The 18,979-nt window shown below is 40.1% G+C and overlaps 2 protein-coding genes across 2 annotated transcripts; both read left to right on the top strand.

Annotated features, from left to right (window-relative positions):
* The first annotated feature begins 606 nt into the window (after positions 1–606).
* LOC117302424 (trissin receptor-like) lies at positions 607–1,545 on the top strand. Its single transcript, XM_033786368.1, has one exon. It carries the CDS (start codon positions 607–609, stop codon positions 1,543–1,545), a length of 939 nt encoding a protein of 312 aa, XP_033642259.1.
* A 6,909-nt stretch (positions 1,546–8,454) lies between these two features.
* LOC117302414 (kappa-type opioid receptor-like) lies at positions 8,455–9,411 on the top strand. Its single transcript, XM_033786357.1, has one exon. The coding sequence runs from the start codon at positions 8,455–8,457 to the stop codon at positions 9,409–9,411; it is 957 nt and encodes a 318-aa protein (XP_033642248.1).
* The last annotated feature ends 9,568 nt before the right edge of the window (positions 9,412–18,979 follow it).

The raw sequence follows: 18,979 nt of genomic DNA, 5'->3' as shown, positions 1-18,979 counted from the left end.
ACAAATGGCGTATGTAGCCTTGAAGTGTTTTTCTTATATCTGAGATTTGAGGCATCGCATAGTGAGGTATCAGCATATTATATTTGGTTTTCGATAACACCATGTGTGTATCTACTTGCCATGTAGGGTCTGATCTTTAGAGAACTGTCTTGCTACTACCCGGAGTAGATTTTGGGAATACTGGAGACTTATCAGTTATGAAAATAACCGCCTTACTTTTTAACTACAACCTGGGCGGAAGGTGGAAATCGGCTGGGAGTACTAACAGCTAAAGTGGATCTTTATTAGCTTCACTATATCGCGGAGTGAGTTCTTAATTGGTTTCACCATTTCGACTAGCTTGCTCTTGTCATCGTCAGTTCTGAAAAGAAATGTTCTACTTTTTGACTGCTACCTAAAGGCGGAAGCTAGAAAATTGGCCGGGACTATTTGCTTTCTTAGTGGATTGTATTAACTTCACTTCCACAGAGTGAGTTATTTTGTCAATCACTGGTCGCTTCATAATATGAGCCGATGATGATGAAATGACTATGGACGGGTAAATAAAACTAAATCCTGAAACGATGACACCATGAGAAGATTGAGTCTGGAAAACTAAAACGCACGATGGACGGCCTGCTTGCTCTGCGTATCTACCAAGACATCGTTGGCATTATTGGGATCCTGGGTAATGGTTTAGTTTGCTTCGTCATCTTCAAAGTACGATCAATGCAGACGCGTACAAACGCCTTTATCTTTCATCAAGCAGTCATTGACTTCTTGAGCTCTGTGGTTATTTTGCTTAAGAGTGAGCTCTTGCTACCGTATCCTATTCAAAATGGACCATTGGGATGGTTCATTTGCCGATTATGGTTTACTAACTTAACACTCTTCTTTTTCTTTGCGTTGTCGACGTTTAACCTGTTGGTGTTGACTATGGAGAGGTATTTTGCTATAGTTCACCCCTTCAAGTACCAGGCGGCGTTCATCACTTGGCCTAGGCTGAAAGTTGCTTTAACAGTTGTGATGTGCTGGATTCTTGATTTGGCTACTAAGTTTTATCTTCTTTTCTACGCAAAAGTTGAAGATGGCATCTGTGTTCGGAATTCCATTCCAGGAGCCAACATTATTGGCACTCTTGTTGTTATCCTTCAATACGTCGTCCCAGTTGCTGTGATGCTCTTCGCTTACATTCGCATCAGTGTGGAGATGAAGCGGGGAGCAGCCCGTGTCGGCCCGGCACCAGCCCAGCATCTTCCCGGTGGAGCAAACGCACCGGACATGGCCGAGTCCCTCCTCCGGGCAAGACGTAACACCTTCAAGATGCTCCTGATCGTTTTCATCACGTTCTTGATCTGCTGGACGCCGAACCAAGTAATCTTCTTCATGTTTAATCTTGGCATTAACATTAAGCTGAATGAATGGTTTTATTATCTCTCTGTCGCAATGGTTGCCACAAACTCTTGCGTCAACCCGATGATTTACGCTTTCAAGTACCGTCAGTTTCGTAATGGATTGCGTCAGATATTTTGCAAGAGATTTGAGCAAACTAATGCTTTGGAATAACCAGGGTATCGTCTTTAAAGTAACCATGTAATGGGTATACAACTTTCAAGATTTTGTTTTCGTATGACATACTTGTAGGGACGAGACAATGTTCATCGTTCAAGGGACTGTGTACGCTCGTTTCTTTCAATCTTGGGGAGTTGTGAATATTTACCATAAAACTAATCTGTGGACAATTTCGTTTCAAAAGATGGTCGTGTTTTATAGATCCAGAGCAAAATGTGTCCATGCTTTAAAAACCATTGCTGATATGAATACAAAATAATGTGAAGCGTAAATGCAGTAATGCTTTGTCAACGTTCGTTATTTTGATTATTTGTTTGCCAAATGTATACACATTTTTCTCTAAATTGACATTTTTATCATTACGGATGTGGTTGCAATTTATAACTTACCACCAACCCGAAAAAATAGACTATTTTAACTGAATAGATATTCAGCTTGATTATCGAAAGAGTCTTCTCACAATGACAAATATATAAACTTGCTAGCATCTGCCCCCCCCCCAACTTAATACACATGAGCTGAGCACTTCAAAACATTGAGCCGTTTTCAGAATTGCAAAACCACTTAGAGTCGTTCGCCCCATATCATTGTTATGAGCTATCTACATTAAGCCGGCAACTTCTAAAAGAAAACTTTTTGCCGACTGAATTGTTTTTCTTTTCTGATCTATTAGATTTGAAATAAGATTTTTATCCAGGCCTTAACCCCCATTAACCTCATTATTACCGGCCGCCCCATTGAGTAATGTGTAACCAAGCATCAATAGCTGCATTTCTGTTGAAATAAAAGCACTCTGCGTAAAAGATTGGCATCAATTAAGGTTTCATTTAACATTATTTGACAAGAAGGAATTAAGATTTCATCAAATTAAGATCAAGGTTTTACTTTCCTCGTAGGACAATTGTATAATGTAGCCTAATTATTTAACTCCACGCTTTCTGGTTCATGACTTACAGAAGTTATTTCAAATTAATGGTTTAAAGGCACTGGACACTTGGTAACTGTCAAAGACCAGTATTCTCACTTGGTGTATCCCAACATACAATAACAATGTGAAAATTGTTGCTCAAATGGTCATCGAAGTTGCAAAGAGAATTGTGAAAGAAACACCATTTCTCACAAGGTTTTTTACTATTAACAGCTCTCCATTGCTTGTTGCCAAGTATTTTTTTTGTGCTAACAGTTATTGCCCATAGTTTCCAGTACCATAAACGTGTACGTAGAATTTGACTGCGAAATGAATGTGAGATCAACGGTACATCCGTACCACGCGTGACCGTGGTACAATTATTGACGCAGGCTCGAGCCACTCTCTGGCATAATTCACGAGCCTCGAAGTGTGACGTCAGATGGTCAGGCTATGCAACCTGCAGCTAAAATGCTAGCACAACCAATAGCCCCAATAACTATAAATGATGGCCGTGTCAGCATACAGTGTCTTTGTCAATATCCCTATATTAAGAAAACACACAGTAATCTATCTTATTTTTTTTTTCAATTTTCCCTTTAATTGTGCGCAGAGATTATCTGATGCTTGATAAAAGTTAAGGTTTTTATAATATTAGTAAAGGTTTTCTAGAGCTGCCAAAAGTAGCGCCAGAGAGCAATATCGTGGTATTCTTTTGTTGTGATAAACCATGGTGTGGAGGACCAAAAGTGGTCAATCCATTTCCCCCAAAAATTCTCTTTTCTAAAAAAACAAATTGTGCTATCAGAAAGTTGGATTGTTTACCTCGTCCGAAAGAGTACAGCTAAACAAATAATTTCAATTCTACTTGCAGCAAATTTTAATGACGTTTCACACGAAACCAAATTTTCAAATTCCTACTAGCAGAGAATTTGAACTAACGTTTATGAGCAACCAAATTTCAAAAAACTTTCAAGCAGAACATTTGAATGAATTTTACACACCAAACCAAATTTCAAAATTTCTACTGGATATAAACAATTTGATGCAACCTTTTGGACAAAGCCGAAATTCTCGGGTTTTTTTTATAGCAGAAAATCAGGGGCGAATGTCTGTGCCAACTTCTCAATTCCAAAATTCGGAGTGGATGACGAAATCAATCAGTCATGGCAGTCATCTTACATCATTTACTTGGTCTCTCTCTCTGTTTCGTTTTTGTCCTTGTCCTGCCCAAGTCATTGTCGGTCATAGAGAAAAGCATAAAATCACATTTGCTTCACGTTTTCCTACATGTTGGCTGTGATTGTATATTGCTGTATGATTTAAAGGTTCTTGAAATTTTTGAAGATTTTTGTTTATTCACACGTACAATACATAGTATAGACATTAATAATAATAATAATAATTAAAATTTATATTGCGCCCCTTACATACAAAATGATCAGAGGCACAGAACACTTGTTAAAAAGCACAGAGTGGAAGAAAAAGACAAAGAAAAAAGACTGGTTACAAAAGTATGGGGATACGTCTGTCCCGCCAACAGAGAACTAATTAATTACTTATTACATAGGCCTATCTCTGCTGGCATCGGTAATGTTTTGACCTTTTCAGGAGACAGACGCCTCTAACCCTAACTATGCTAAAATTCTAAACTAACTGGCAAGGTGACCATAGAAGAAGACATAAAAAGCTAAAAAGCGGTATTAAAAAGATAGGTTTTTATATTACATTTAAAAGAGATGAGTTTCTGTTCGCTACGTATGTGAAGCGGTAGCGCATTCCAGAGACTGTACTTGTCTTTGTAACTGCACTCATGAAATTAATGTTTGTTGAAATAAATTGAATCGGGACACGTTGTTTTGTGACGCCATTTTGTTGCGCTGTTTGATTTTTTGACATTATTTATTCACACCTAAATAATAATTTACTTTTAAATAACTTGTACATTTGTCTTAAAACTGCCATCATGAAATAAATGATTTATTGAAATGAATTGAATCGGAACATGCTGTTTGTCACATGTGGCGTCACTTTGACGTCAAACCGGACGTTAAAGGCACCAGACACTATTGTGAATTACTGGAAATAGTAGGAATGTTAGCATAAAAACTTACTTGGAGAGCTGTTGATAGTACACAAAATTGTGATAAACGGCTCCCTCTGAAGCAACGTAGTTTTTGAGAAATAAGTGATTTCTCACTAAAATATTTAAATTTAATAACAGACCTCAGCTGAGGTATCGAATTTATGGCATCTGAAAGCACAAAACCTGTGCGACAAGGCTGTTTTTTCTTCCAAATGTTCTCTCTTGATTTTAACGACCAATTTAAAAAATTTGCAAACTTAAAATATCTTGGAAAAGTCATCGAACGAGTAGTTTCATCACGTATTTCTGATCACATTCATACTTTCAACCTGTCCGACGTGTTCCAGTCAGCATACAAGCCTTTCCATGGGACCGAGGCTGCACTAGTCCGTGTGAGCAACGATATTCTCTCTGCAATGGACAATGGTAACCTTACAGCACTAGTCCTGCTAGACTTGAGTGCTGCTTTTGACACTGTCGATCACAACATCCTTCTCTCTCGGCTCCAGAATCACCTTGGCATAGAGGACACAGCCCTAGCATGGTGCAAATCGTATCTCTACAATAGAACTCAGCATGTATGTATTGGCACCGCGATATCCGACCCTGTTGTTTTGAACTACTCTGTGCCACAGGGGTCGGTACTCGGCCCGCAGTGGTTTACGCTATACACTTTACCGATTCGTGACATCATCCTGAAATTTAATCTGAATTACCATGTGTACGCAGACGACACTCAACTATACATCACGTTTAAATCTTCTCAAGAAAACGCCAATGCATCTATTGCAAAACTTGAGAAATGCATCCAAGAGATTCGACGTTGGACACAACAAAACTTCCTGAAGTTAAATGATGATAAGACAGAGTTCCTTCTATTTGGGTCACGTCAACAGTTAACTAAGGTTTCAGTGCCATACATCTCCATCGGTGATGCTCGGATAGCTCCCTCGCTGAAAGCTCGGAATTTAGGGGTTATTTTTGATTCATCAATGACACTTCAGCCACACATCAACAACATTGTTCGTTTATCATCATATCACATCAGGAATATAGGTAAGATTCGCAAGTACTTGGACAAAAGTGCCACTGAAAAGGTCATTCACGCATTTGTTACTTCTCGCCTTGACAACGGAAATGCTCTTCTCTACAGTCTTCCTAACAACCAGATTTCCAGACTTCAACGGCTCCAAAATACTGCTGCCCGCATTGTGACACTGTCTAGAAAATCGTGTTCTATCACCCCCATTCTGAAACAACTACACTGGCTCCCTATCTCTCAACGAATCATCTTAAAGCTGATGCTCATTGTCCACAAAGCTCTTAATGGCAAGGCTCCCCACTATATTTCTGAACTGCTTCAAGTTTACACTCCATCAAGGAATCTTCGATCAAGTTCTATGCTTCTCCTCATTGAACCCAAGTCTCGACACTCATGGGGTGACAGGTCTTTTTCTTCAGCCGCGCCACGCATCTGGAACTCTCTACCACTTAATCTTCGATCTTGTCTTTGTACTGCAAAATTCAAGTCTCTTCTCAAAACTTATCTTATGTCACAGGTTTTCAATGACTGATTTTGTTGTGTCTGTTTTTCTTTTGTGTTGTGTTTTGTTTTTGTTTTGTGTTTGGTTTTACTGCGCCTTGAACACCCAGCAGGGTGGATATGTGCGCATTACAAGTCTTATTATTATTATTATTATTAATTGTCTCCAAATATTCACAGGTTTGTTATTTTATGCATAATGTTGAGATACTCCAAGTGAGCTGGTCTTTGCCAATTACAAAACGTGTCCAGTGCCTTTAAGTCGCATTACTTTTGGATGCGTGTTTCCGCGCTACGGAACTCCAGTGTCAAGAGATAATCAGAAGTAGCTAGGTTTGTCCAGAGTAGTTTATTTTTATCACATTGTGTCAAAGATGCACAAGCTTTCCTCCATGATGCATTCGTGTGAGAAACCTCGTCGGATGTAGTTATTAACGTCCGTTGTTCTATAGGTCGATTGAGTTACCTTTCTCCGAATCTACGCTTTTTTTCGCCTGCGAGGTTAACGTGGTTGGTTGTTATTGCTGTTTTGTCAAACTGGCGTGTATTGATGGAATTCTTCAACACAATAGTTCGGATGAACTAAAAGATAAAGTTTCTAATATCTCATTCTGACGTCCTCGTCAAAAACCCCTAAAGGCATCTAATACTACATTTCAACCCTACTTAATAGTTGAAGGCGTTAGCAGTTCATATTTAGTGACAATGTTCGCAAAATCATGACACGAGAATTATTTCACCGGATCATAATCCCCTCTGTTGATATACATACATGTAAGCCCACGAGTAATGCATTGGCCCTCATAGCCTAGTGGTCATCAGTCGCGCTAACTTCACTGATACAAGCGAGTTCGTATCTACGCACGGGAACAATATTTTTGTTATCCCCCAAAACTAAAAAAATATTTCTTTTTGTAATATTTAAGTTAGATTCTTATCTTTATATTGATAGTGTTGCCTTTTCTTTTTCTCAATTGTTAGCCCAACATAACATGTGTGCATGCATGACACGATGATGTTTGAAAAACACAGTAAGCGGAAAATGGTGATCATAAGCGCAGAGTTTGGTGGTTAAGAGTTCTGTGAAATCAAATAGTACTAGATCAAACATCAAACCACCGACCCCAAAAAATGTTAAAAATCGTACTTAATTAACCACGTGACCCATATTTGCATATTTAATTGGGAAATCTTTGTAGCACCATATCTCAAGAAGTAAACTGCCGTTTTTTAGACTGTAGTTAAAGACTCCTTGGGGATTGGAGATTAATTTTGAAACACCGTGACCTCAAGTTGACCTCTACTTCCAGGTCAACCCAAAGTGTGGCAATATCGATTTTCAAACTGTTCTCAGTTAGAGACTCCTTGGGTATTGGAGATTAGCCTTAGGTTACCATGACCCCATGTCGACCTTTACTTCCGGGTCAACCGGAAGTGGCACTATAACTCATTCAGCATTTTCTTCTTTTTTTCAATGATAGACTCCTTGGTCATTTTAGCTCATAATCCAAGCAAAAGAACACGGAACAGCTTTGTGTTTGTTCACAAACACCTAAAGTCTAGTTACATTTATTGCTTCAACATTTATGGTCATATGGTATAGTAAACGCTGTAGTGTGCATATTTAACATCCTGTTTAAAAAACAGCGCTTGTAATTCAAGGGAAACTTTCGCGTAGTAACTCTTATCCAATCAAGTAGAAGAGTATTAGTCTATTTTTCGCTTACAAGTCCTTGAAAGTTGAAGACTGACATGAACGCCGCAGTGTGTCTTTAACTTCCTGTTTCAAAAACCAAAGCTCGACCCTAATTTTACTTCAAGGTAAACCATGTTCAAGGTAAACACGCACAACAGTATGGATGAATTACATAAAAGGCACGACGCAATTGTTTTGATTGTAATATCGCATATGCCAGTTTGTAGTTACCTTGAAGCAGGAACTGAGGTTTCTTTTCAAAACATACACAGTCGTGGGAATATAAAGGCTTCTTCGAGATGATATCACTTTTAAGAGCCATATTTCATCTAAAGGCTTGAAAGACAGCAAACCCTTCTTTGTCAGTCGTTGCATTAACTCAAGCAGGGACGGCTGCAACGTTAGTCAAGTTGAGTAATCTGATTTGGAAACCATGCACAATGGCTCAGATTTTCAAGTTTCCATATTAAAAGGGCGACCTCAACGTTCATTTAATTTAGTTTTTGATTCTTGACAGATTAATTGTGTGTGTGAATCGGTGACCTCGCCGCGATGTTTATAAGGAACTGCACCTGTCGATCATTCCTTTTTAAATAATGGCTAAGAAGTGAAGCTACAAACATCTGCTATATACTTTGCGCTACCTTAGTTGCAGTTATTTGACAAAAACCATGGAAGACATTCTACTTTTGCGTATCTACCAAGACATAGTTGGCATTATTGGAATCCTTGGCAATGGTTTAGTTTGCTTCGTCATCTTCAAAGTACGATCAATGCAGAATCGTACAAACGCCTTCATCTTTCATCAAGCCGTCATTGATTTCTTGGGCTCTACGGTGATTCTTCTGAAAAGTGAAGCTCCACTTCCAGAGCCCATCCCAAGCAATGCTCTGGGGCGATTCATCTGTCATGTCTGGGTTATTTTCATCTTCTTCTTCTTCTCCGTGATGTCGACTTTCAACCTGTTGGTGTTAACCATGGAGCGGTATTACGCCATCGTTTACCCCTTCAAGTACCAGGCATTATTCGCCACTAGGCCCAAGCTCAAAGTCGGTGTGGCCATGGCCATGTGTTGGATTTTTGCTCTCATCGTCAAGTACTATAATCTTATAATATTTGAGGAGCAAAATGGGGTGTGTGTTACGGTTGCTATACCAGGAGCGAAGATAATAGGAGTAATTGTGGCCACAGTGCAGTACATCTTGCCTGTAGCGGTGATGCTCTTTGCTTATATTCAAATCAGTGTAGAGATGAAGCGGGGAGCAGCCCGTGTCGGCCCGGCACCAGCGCAGCATCTCCCAGGTGGAGTAAACGCACCGGACATGGCCGAGTCCCTCCTCCGGGCAAGACGTAACACCTTCAAGATGCTTCTGATCGTTTTCATCACGTTCTTGATCTGCTGGACACCCAACCAGGTCATCTTTCTCATGTTTAATCTTGGTCTGGACATAACACTTAAGGAATGGTTTTATTATCTCTCCGTCGCGATGGTTGCCACAAACTCTTGCGTCAACCCGATGATTTACGCTTTCAATTACCGTCAGTTTCGTAATGGATTACGTCAGATATTTTGCAGGAAACGGAATGACGCCAATGATATCAGCGCTATAACGTCCGGTACTGGGTAATACATTGATTACTCTTAAAGGGGTAAATACACAAGTTGCATCGGTGTGGAGATGAAGTGGGGAGCACATCTTACACACGTCAACTTAAACTTCCAAGAAGTGACCGGTCTATAATATATTCGACGGTAATTTCGTAATGGATTACGTCAGATATTTTCATCCGGTATGGTTCAACTACTGATGATTTATTTACACAAATGTGGGGGTAATAACTTAAATGATAACGATCATTTTACGTAAATCGAACACCGGGAGTTGTAGGCCCATGTGTTATATCAACCATTGTGAACTGTAGACTTGAAAATAGACAGCCATGAAGTAATATTTACCTATACACTCAGCCAAAGGGCTAATAATTCATACCAAATTATCACTTATAAGCAATTTGTCCAATGTGTAATGACCAGGGGAGTCATGTGTCCTGATATCCTAGAATGGAACGTTCCTCATACGAAGGTGGGGGCAGACGACATAATCACCAATTAAGTCACATTCTCTATGTGTAATGAATGGGGAGACATATTCCCTGTCTTCGAATGGAACATTCCATCTAGGAAGCTGGGGTAGATCGCAGAGTTTTGTTTTCATATCACATAATCACCATTTAAGTAATTTCTCTAAAGTGCATTGTATGGAGAATCATATTTCTTGGTATCCTAGAATGGATTATTCCACTAAGGCCAGTCTATAAGACGGGGGATGCAGATCCCAGAAGTTTGTTTTGGTATTTTTCACTATATATCTTGGATGGTGTGGTATGTAAATATTCACCTTTTCGCACTTTTTGATGAAGTCTTGGTATTGACAAGCCCTTGAGCTTAGATGATTCGAGTCAATTACTGAGTAGCTAATCCTAGAAAATAGTTGGGCAAGTAAAGGAGTCACAACAATAGATGTACAATTTATTGGGAAACGCACATACTATTTAAACATCGGATGGTGTGGTATCCGGCCTGGCATATTGGCCCTTTCGCCCCTAAGATCTTAGCTTATTAGAAAAAAAATTCAGCTGTTGGGCAACTTTATGCTACTCTCACACTTGGGCGAATATCTTGCGAATATGAATGTTTGAAATTCGCGATGAATTCGCCCAAATGTTGCGATTTGATAGTGAATATGTTCTCGGTCGTCCCTAAACCCCTCCCTACCAATATATTCGCATAATACGCACGCTTTACCAACATTACCAATGGCTTACCAATTGCTTACGCAAATCGATGGCGAATTACCGTCTTTTCAACATTCGCTGAATGTACGGAAGTGCTTCGTACTGCGAACATGAATATTTGAATTTCGCGTTGAATTCCAAAATGGCGGTTGGATAGTGAATATTTTCATCTCGGTCTCACCCCTCGATCGTCCTCGGTCGGCCCTCTCCTTACCAATATCTATCGAATATATTACGAATGCTTACCAACGCTTGCCAATGCCTTTACGAACGTTGCAAACCCCTACGCACGCTTTACCAACGTTACCAATGCTTACGAAAATCACGCCGAATGACCGTCTTCGCAACATTCGCTGAAGTTTACAAACCGGTTTGTAAATTGAGCGATCTTCGTAAGGAGGTGGGGAATAATTTGTGCAGTTTCCGAATTTGTTACCAACGCTAACGAAGACACGGCGAATGTTGCGAAGCTTGAGCGATTGTCAAATATTTCCTTCCGATAGCATATTCGCTAACATACTCGCCGTGTGAGAGCAGCATAAAGTGACCGATCTTCGTAAAGAGGTGGAGAATGACTTGTGAACGTAGTGAATTTGTGGCGAATGTGGCGAAGTTTGAGCGACTGTTCAATGTTTCCGTTCGTAAGCCCATTTGCTAGCATATTCTCCCTAGTGTGAAAGTAGCATAAGGACTCAAGAGGCTTGTAAAGAAGTCTCTTTGGCCTGGATGTAAAACTTGTTGGTAAATGCACAGAGAATACTGTTAAATATTAGATGGTGTGGTAGGAACTATTAGGAGTTTCAATGTTTGTAAATTTATGGACGTCGTTAACCTTTAAACAATGACATTTTAAAAACACATCACAACCTGGGCCCAGTTTCATGGCTCTGCTTACCGTAAGCACAGAATCGGCACTTTTAGAAGTGGGAAATTATGTGCTTTACGTCAAACGTATTTCAAGGGTTAGCGGGGGATCTGGGCTTCTGCGCTTGCGTACTCGACGTTGCTAGGCATCCTACGCTTAGTCTGGTCCCCTGACCAAAGATTCCTTGACGTCTCTCGTTAAAAGTCTTAGGTCAGGTATCACCCACGGTTAAAACTAGAGCATGACGCAATTTGTCAGGGTCGGGGGTCATCTCCAGGGAAACCATGTCTGCACTAGTTGCGATAATGTAACCCTCCTCCCGACGGCCGCCAGGCCGGAGGGTTACGAGAGTCTTTTGATGACAAACTGGTTAAACACGTATAATTTCGACAGCTAGTCACCAGATATGCCCCATTTTTACCACTCTAAAAATAATTATATTTTGAACTTGTCGCATCGCTTTGCAAACGCTTTATATAAGCACAACGCCGGAATTGGCAATTTAAATAACAACTCCTGGGTCTACGGCCGACAGGACTGACATTATGATTCCATACCGACCATCAACGATACTGTCCGAATGTTGACGACAACACGTTCGGAACATTTCGGATAACTTCGAAAAAGGAGGAATTCCTCCTTTTTGGTCACGTGATTTTGGATGATACCGGACCCTAAACTTGACAGAGCCTAGTCGGAGATTTTTTGGTCTTACATAGGTAGCGCAGGAATTCGGTGCTTGCACGTAAGCGGAGAATGGTGATCTTAAGTGCAGAATTCGGCGGTAAGCAGAGCCATGAAATTGGGCCCTGGTGTTTTTGCCTGCACCCTTTTCGTGTGTCATCCATTAATCGCTCAGCAAACTGTTTCCAATACTTTCCTACGGTTTAATACGGGAATGGAAGGTTAGCGACGAGTTATTTCACGGCTGTTTAAAACAGACAGGGTCGTTGCCGTGTCATACAGGCCCGAGCCGAAGGTGAGGGCCTTCATCACACGGCAACGACCCTGCAAGGTTTTAAACGGCTGTTAAAGAACGAGTCACTCCTCTTTTATTCCCATTTATAAATGCCTTTTTGGTTAGAAGGCGTAATAAAGTAAGACATTCTGTAAAACTTATCCGTTTCCGACGTGCTTGAGCTCTGTATGATGTACGACGTCAGTGTGTTGCATTAGGGACTTTTCTTTTTCGATGACGGATGGTTCTGCGACGGTTGTTCAGCTAAACGTTGTCGTTTTCAGCACAACGAAGATTCATCCCAAGTACTGTCGTAGAAATTGAGGGACGACCGTCCTCAAAGCCGACGCATGCGCAGATGACGCCAAATGTCATCTTTACCGTCGCAGAACCATCCGTCGTCGAAAACGAAAAGTCCCTATTGTTAAGACTGAGACGCCTATTTCCAAACTGATTCCGGTTCCGTCCGTGCGCGTATAGTCTTGGCGCAACACGTTCTCGTTTTCCGAATTATTTCACACACAGCGCCGCCAACTCACCGACAGCGCCCGCATCGCCCGTAACAAGAAAAGTCTACGTCATCGTTTACTTTATAATAATAATAATAATAATAATAATAAGACTTGTAATGCGCACATATCCACCCTGCTGGGTGTTCAAGGCGCAGTAAAACCAAAAACAAAACAAAAACAAAACACAACACAAAGAAAAACAGACACAACAAAATTAGTCATTGAAAACCTGTGACATAAGATAAGTTTTGAGAAGAGACTTGAATTTTGCAGTACAAAGACAAGATCGAAGATTAAGTGGTAGAGAGTTCCAGATGCGTGGCGCGGCTGAAGAAAAAGACCTGTCACCCCATGAGTGTCGAGACTTGGGTTTAATGAGGAGAAGCATAGAACTTGATCGAAGATTCCTTGATGGAGTGTAAACTTGAAGCAGTTCAGAAATATAATGGGGAGCCTTGCCATTAAGAGCTTTGTGGACAATGAGCATCAGCTTGAAGATGATTCGTTGAGAGATAGGGAGCCAGTGTAGTTGTTTCAGAATGGGGGTGATAGAACACGATTTTCTAGACAGTGTCACAATGCGGGCAGTAGTATTTTGGAGCCGTTGAAGTCTGGAAATCTGGTTGTTAGGAAGACTGTAGAGAAGAGCATTGCCGTTGTCAAGACGAGAAGTAACAAATGCGTGAATGACCTTTTCAGTGGCACTTTTGTCCAAGTACTTGCGAATCTTACCTATATTCCTGATGTGATATGATGATAAACGAACAATGTTGTTGATGTGTGGCTGAAGTGTCATTGATGAATCAAAAATAACCCCTAAGTTCCGAGCTTTCAGCGAGGGAGCTATCCGAGCATCACCGATGGAGATGTATGGCACTGAAACCTTAGTTAACTGTTGACGTGACCCAAATAGAAGGAACTCTGTCTTATCATCATTTAACTTCAGGAAGTTTTGTTGTGTCCAACGTCGAATCTCTTGGATCCATTTCTCAAGTCTTGCAATAGATGCATTGGCGTTTTCTTGAGAAGATTTAAACGTGATGTATAGCTGAGTGTCGTCTGCGTACACATGGTAATTCAGATTAAATTTCAGGATGATGTCACGAATCGGTAAAGTGTATAGCGTAAACCACTGCGGGCCGAGTACCGACCCCTGTGGCACAGAGTAGTTCAAAACAACAGGGTCGGATATCGCGGTGCCAATACATACATGCTGAGTTCTATTGTAGAGATACGATTTGCACCATGCTAGGGCTGTGTCCTCTATGCCAAGGTGATTCTGGAGCCGAGAGAGAAGGATGTTGTGATCGACAGTGTCAAAAGCAGCACTCAAGTCTAGCAGGACTAGTGCTGTAAGGTTACCATTGTCCATTGCAGAGAGAATATCGTTGCTCACACGGACTAGTGCAGCCTCGGTCCCATGGAAAGGCTTGTATGCTGACTGGAACACGTCGGACAGGTTGAAAGTATGAATGTGATCAGAAATACGTGATGAAACTACTCGTTCGATGACTTTTCCAAGATATTTTAAGTTTGCAACCGGTCTGTAGTTTTTGAATATCTCCTTGTCCAGGTTTGGTTTCTTGATGAGCGGCCTGATGTAGGAAACTTTGAGGCTATCGGGGAAACAACCGGAACTGAGGGATTCGTTTACAAGCTTAGTGATGTAGGGTACAAAAATATCGATGTTTTGCTTTATCATGGATGTTGACACTGGATCCAGCTCACAGGATTTTGAAGGAGATTTCATAATAACCCTTTGAATCTCAGCAACAGTCGCAGGCTCAAACACAGATAGTCTACACTCTGGTTGAAGTTGTGGCAATGTCTGCGACACGTTGTAAGGGACTGATGAAAATGATGAGCGGATGTCTGAAATCTTGGTGACAAAGAATTTCTGGAACTCATTTGCTAAGTCCTGGTCATTGTAAGTGGATGGAAGGACAGGGGTTTTGGGTTTGAGCAACAACTTACCAATTATCTTGAAAAGCTTCTTTTGATCTCCTGAAGATTCTTGTACTTGAGATGAATAATGGATGATCTTTGCCTGGTTGATCAAATTCCTAACTACGTTACATTGGTTGCGATATTCTTGTCGTTGAATCGCCAATTTGCCATTTTTCCGCCACTTCCGCTCCAGTTGACGACAGATCTTTCTCGCTGTACGAATATCATCATTGAACCAGGAGACTTCAGTTCGGACCTTGACTGATCTCGTTTTCCAAGGTGCGTATTTATCCAAGATGTCACTGACTGTACTCTCATATTGGCTGACATAGAAATCCAAGCAGTCGTGATCAACTTCTAGATTTGCTAAATGGGAGCCTATGTCACGGAACACTTCGGTAGGATTCACATGTTTCCATTGTCGGCTCTTTATAGTAACGGTTGGGACTTTGGGCTTGCACAGACTCAAGTTACACATGACTGCATAATGGTCTGATAATCCAGGTAGAATAACAAAGTTAGAGACAATTGGTGGGGAGATTTCACGAGTTATGACAATGGTATGTCTTACAAATTATTCGACAACTATGCCCCTACGGTCCCTTTAAAAGCAGTGGACACTATTGGTTATTGACAAAGACCAGTCTTCTGACTAGGTGTATCTCAACATATATGCATAAAAAACAAACCTGTGAAAATTTGAGCTCAATTGGAGGTCGAAGTTGAGAGAGAATAATGGACCGAAGTAAAAAAAAAAACGCGATTATTGCACAAGTTGTGTGTTTTCAGACGGCTGATTTCAAGACCTCAAAATCTAACTGTGAGGTCTCCCCATCAAATTCAATAATTTTAGTGGAAGTTTACTTCTTTTTTAAAAACTGCGTTACTCGAGGGAGCTGTTTCTTATTTTGTTTTTATACTATAAACAGCTCTCCATTACTCGTTACCAAGTAATTTTAAGGAAATACCAGTAGTGTCTAGTGCCTTTAAGTTAAAACAGCAAAATAAATAAAAATTACATATCAAACAAATAAATAAAAGCCCTGTCCTGAGAGAGAGATTGAACGCCACCCATGTGGATAAGATCTCAGGACTGCTCAAACAGACTTATAATATGTGTCTTGAGTGTCAGTCTGATATTTAAAACCACTTCGTGCGATGGGTAATCCTGTAAGACATGAGGAATGAAATGCGATTTCAGTTTCCTGCTTATAGCTTTTAGGTAAATACATTCTGTCAAATTGAATAGAAATGATGCTCTTATAGAGGATCTTATTTCAATCAATACGCCAACACAATACAATACTTGTATTATATTATGAATAGGGTAGTTGGCCTTAGCTTTCGATTCAAACCGGACCTTCTTCAGAGGCATAAAACAAGTACAAACAAATACATATCCATTTTATAAAAAAAGAGAGGGGAAAGGGATTAAGGAGGGATCCAGAAAGAAGCGGGAAAATAACAGCCAATCAAAGTTACTATTTCAGAAACAATTGGTAATCAATAAAATTGGTAACCACAATTGGTAAACAATTTATAATCTCTTGGATATGTTCCAGACTGCAACTCTTGTCCATTGGGACAATCCACCGTGAACACATTTTGTTGATAGCAGTTCTTCGTTTTGATGTAGTCAGTAGCTAATAATGGTTTAAAGGCACTGGCGTTCTTAGAAATTGTCAAAGACCAGTATTCTCACCACCTGGGCCCATTTTCATGGCGCTGCTTACCACCGAATTCTGCGCTTACGAACACAATTCCCCGCTTACGTGCAAGCGCCGACTTTCTGCGCTAGCCTTGTAAGCGTAGAATACCTAGTAATGTGAAGTACGCACGCTCAGAAGCCAAAATTCGCCGCTATCTCATGAAATACGCTTGCCGTAAGCACAGAATTCCCTGCTTCGTAAGCGCCGATTCTGTGCTTACGGTAAGCAGAGCCATGAAATTGGGCCCTGGTGTGTCCCAAGATAATGCATGAAATAATAAACCTGTGACAATTTTGACTTTAGTTGGTCATCGGAGTTGCAAGAGAATATTGAGAAGAAAAAACAAACTACACTTGTTGGACAACTTTGTGTGTTTTAAGATGCTTAAAAGGGCCCCAGGCCTGAAGATTTTTGTTTCTTCATTTGAGTGAGAAACTACCGCTTTCTCAAAAACTATTCGTTACTTCAGATGGAGCTGTTTCTCACAATATTTTCCGCTCCCCATTGCTCGTTGCTACACTTTAAAATGATTTGTTCACACAGGATAACTTTAACATAATAATTGTTTCAAGTTTTGTTTTGTACGTGCACAATGTAAAAGCAATTTTACCAAAATGTTTTAAGAAGTGATGTAATATAATAAAGTTCAATGGAATAGATGAGGATCGTCGACTAGTTTTTGAATGACAACTTCGTGATTTGTGTATTTTCTAATCAACAGACGTTAAAACAATGTTTATATAATTTATGAGAAAGATTGGCTGTTGCCAGCTTGGCACTTATATTACCTGGAGTTAATAAAAAATGACCTTAACAACTTGCATGGTTAAACACACCGTTTTTTTGTTCGAATGATTGACCGTAACAGTTATTATTGAGTATTTTTCTTTAATTTAGCGATGTGCATATTGTTCTGTTTTGTATTGTTGTATACAACATCGGGCACATCCATCACAATATTTCCCCGGGCTTTTTATGATAATGCCTGCATGTGCAAAATGAAAAAGTGGAAATAAATGTGCTATTGAATTGAATATACTTGTTTGAGAAAGGATCTATTCAGTCTATTCAGTCTATTCAGTCTGCCTTACAGGCGCTCACAATGTGCATTGTAGAATTAAAATCCTGGATGACTGAAAATAGTTTGAAACTGAACAACAATAAAACCGAGTTCTTGGTTGCAACCTCACCTCATTTCAATCGCCTCATGCCCAGTGTTCAACTGCAAATTGGAGGTGAAATTATCACACCCACTAAAACTGTTCGGAACCTTGGCATTGTCTTTGACAATCTTATGTCTATGTCTCCACAAAATAATAACATCATTGCCAAGGTCTGTGTCATACCCGCTGCGATAACATTACAATATTATAAGAAGGTTTCTAGACGTTGACACATGTAGCAGTGTTACAAGGTCTCTTGTTCTTTCACGATTGGACTAAGGCAACGCAATTTTACTTGGAGCAAACACAACTCAAATTAATAGACTTCAACATCTTCAGAATTGGGCTGCCAAACTAATATTTTGTGCTTCTAAACATGATCATGCAACTCCTTTTCTCAAAAAGCTACATTGGCTCACGGTGAAAGAGCGCATTCAATTCAAATTATTGGTGCATGTGTATAAATGCTTAAATGGACTTGCACCAGCATATCTTGCATCTTGTTTTTCTTTTCACATTCAAACCAGGGCTGGGCTTCGCTCACCATCAGACAAAACCCGTCTTGCTGAAAATAAACTAAGCAGCAAATCTCTTCAATCCGCTTCATATAAATCATTTTCCTTAGCCGCTCCAGAACTGTGGAACCATCTTCCCATCACCACATGCACCTCCAATTCACTGCCTATTTTCAAGAAAGCACTTAAAAAACATCTTTTTGCTTAGTGTCTGTTTATTGCTTTGATGTTCGTCTAAAGCGCTGTGGTCTAAATGAAATGGCGCTATATAACAACCAATTGTATTGTATTGTATATTAATAAGGTTTGAATAGTTTTTCTCCCGAAAATACTTGAATATGAGAGACACTTCATGCATGCATCAGTTTTCTGCTGTTTACTCAGCAAGAAGACAGCTGAAACTTTCCAATAATTTTGACAGTTATTGTATATCTTTCTTAAAGACACTGGACACCTTTGGTGATTGTCAAAGACCAGTCTTCTCACTTGGTGTATCTCAGCATATGCATAAAATAACAAACCTGTAAAAAGCTCAATCGGTCGTCGAAGTTGCGAGATATTATTGGAAGAAAAAAAAAACACCCTTGTCGCACCATGGTCACACGAAGTTGTGTGCTTTTAGGTACTTGATTTCGAGACCTCAAAATTCTAAATCTGAGGTCTCGAAATCAAATATTCGTGGAAAATTACTTCTTTCTCGAAAACTACAATACTTCTAAGGGAGCCGTTTC

This window comes from Asterias rubens, chromosome 2 (genome assembly GCF_902459465.1).
Source record: "Asterias rubens chromosome 2, eAstRub1.3, whole genome shotgun sequence".
In the NCBI taxonomy this organism is placed as follows: domain Eukaryota; kingdom Metazoa; phylum Echinodermata; class Asteroidea; order Forcipulatida; family Asteriidae; genus Asterias; species Asterias rubens.
The sequence above is the reverse complement of the archived record's forward strand: the minus strand, read 5'-3'. Positions and strand labels throughout refer to the sequence as shown.

Excerpts from the sequence above, each read along its gene's own strand:
- LOC117302424 (XM_033786368.1), top strand. The coding sequence starts at position 607 with ATGGACGGCCTGCTTGCTCTGCGTATCTACCAAGACATCGTTGGCATT.
- LOC117302414 (XM_033786357.1), top strand. The coding sequence starts at position 8,455 with ATGGAAGACATTCTACTTTTGCGTATCTACCAAGACATAGTTGGCATT.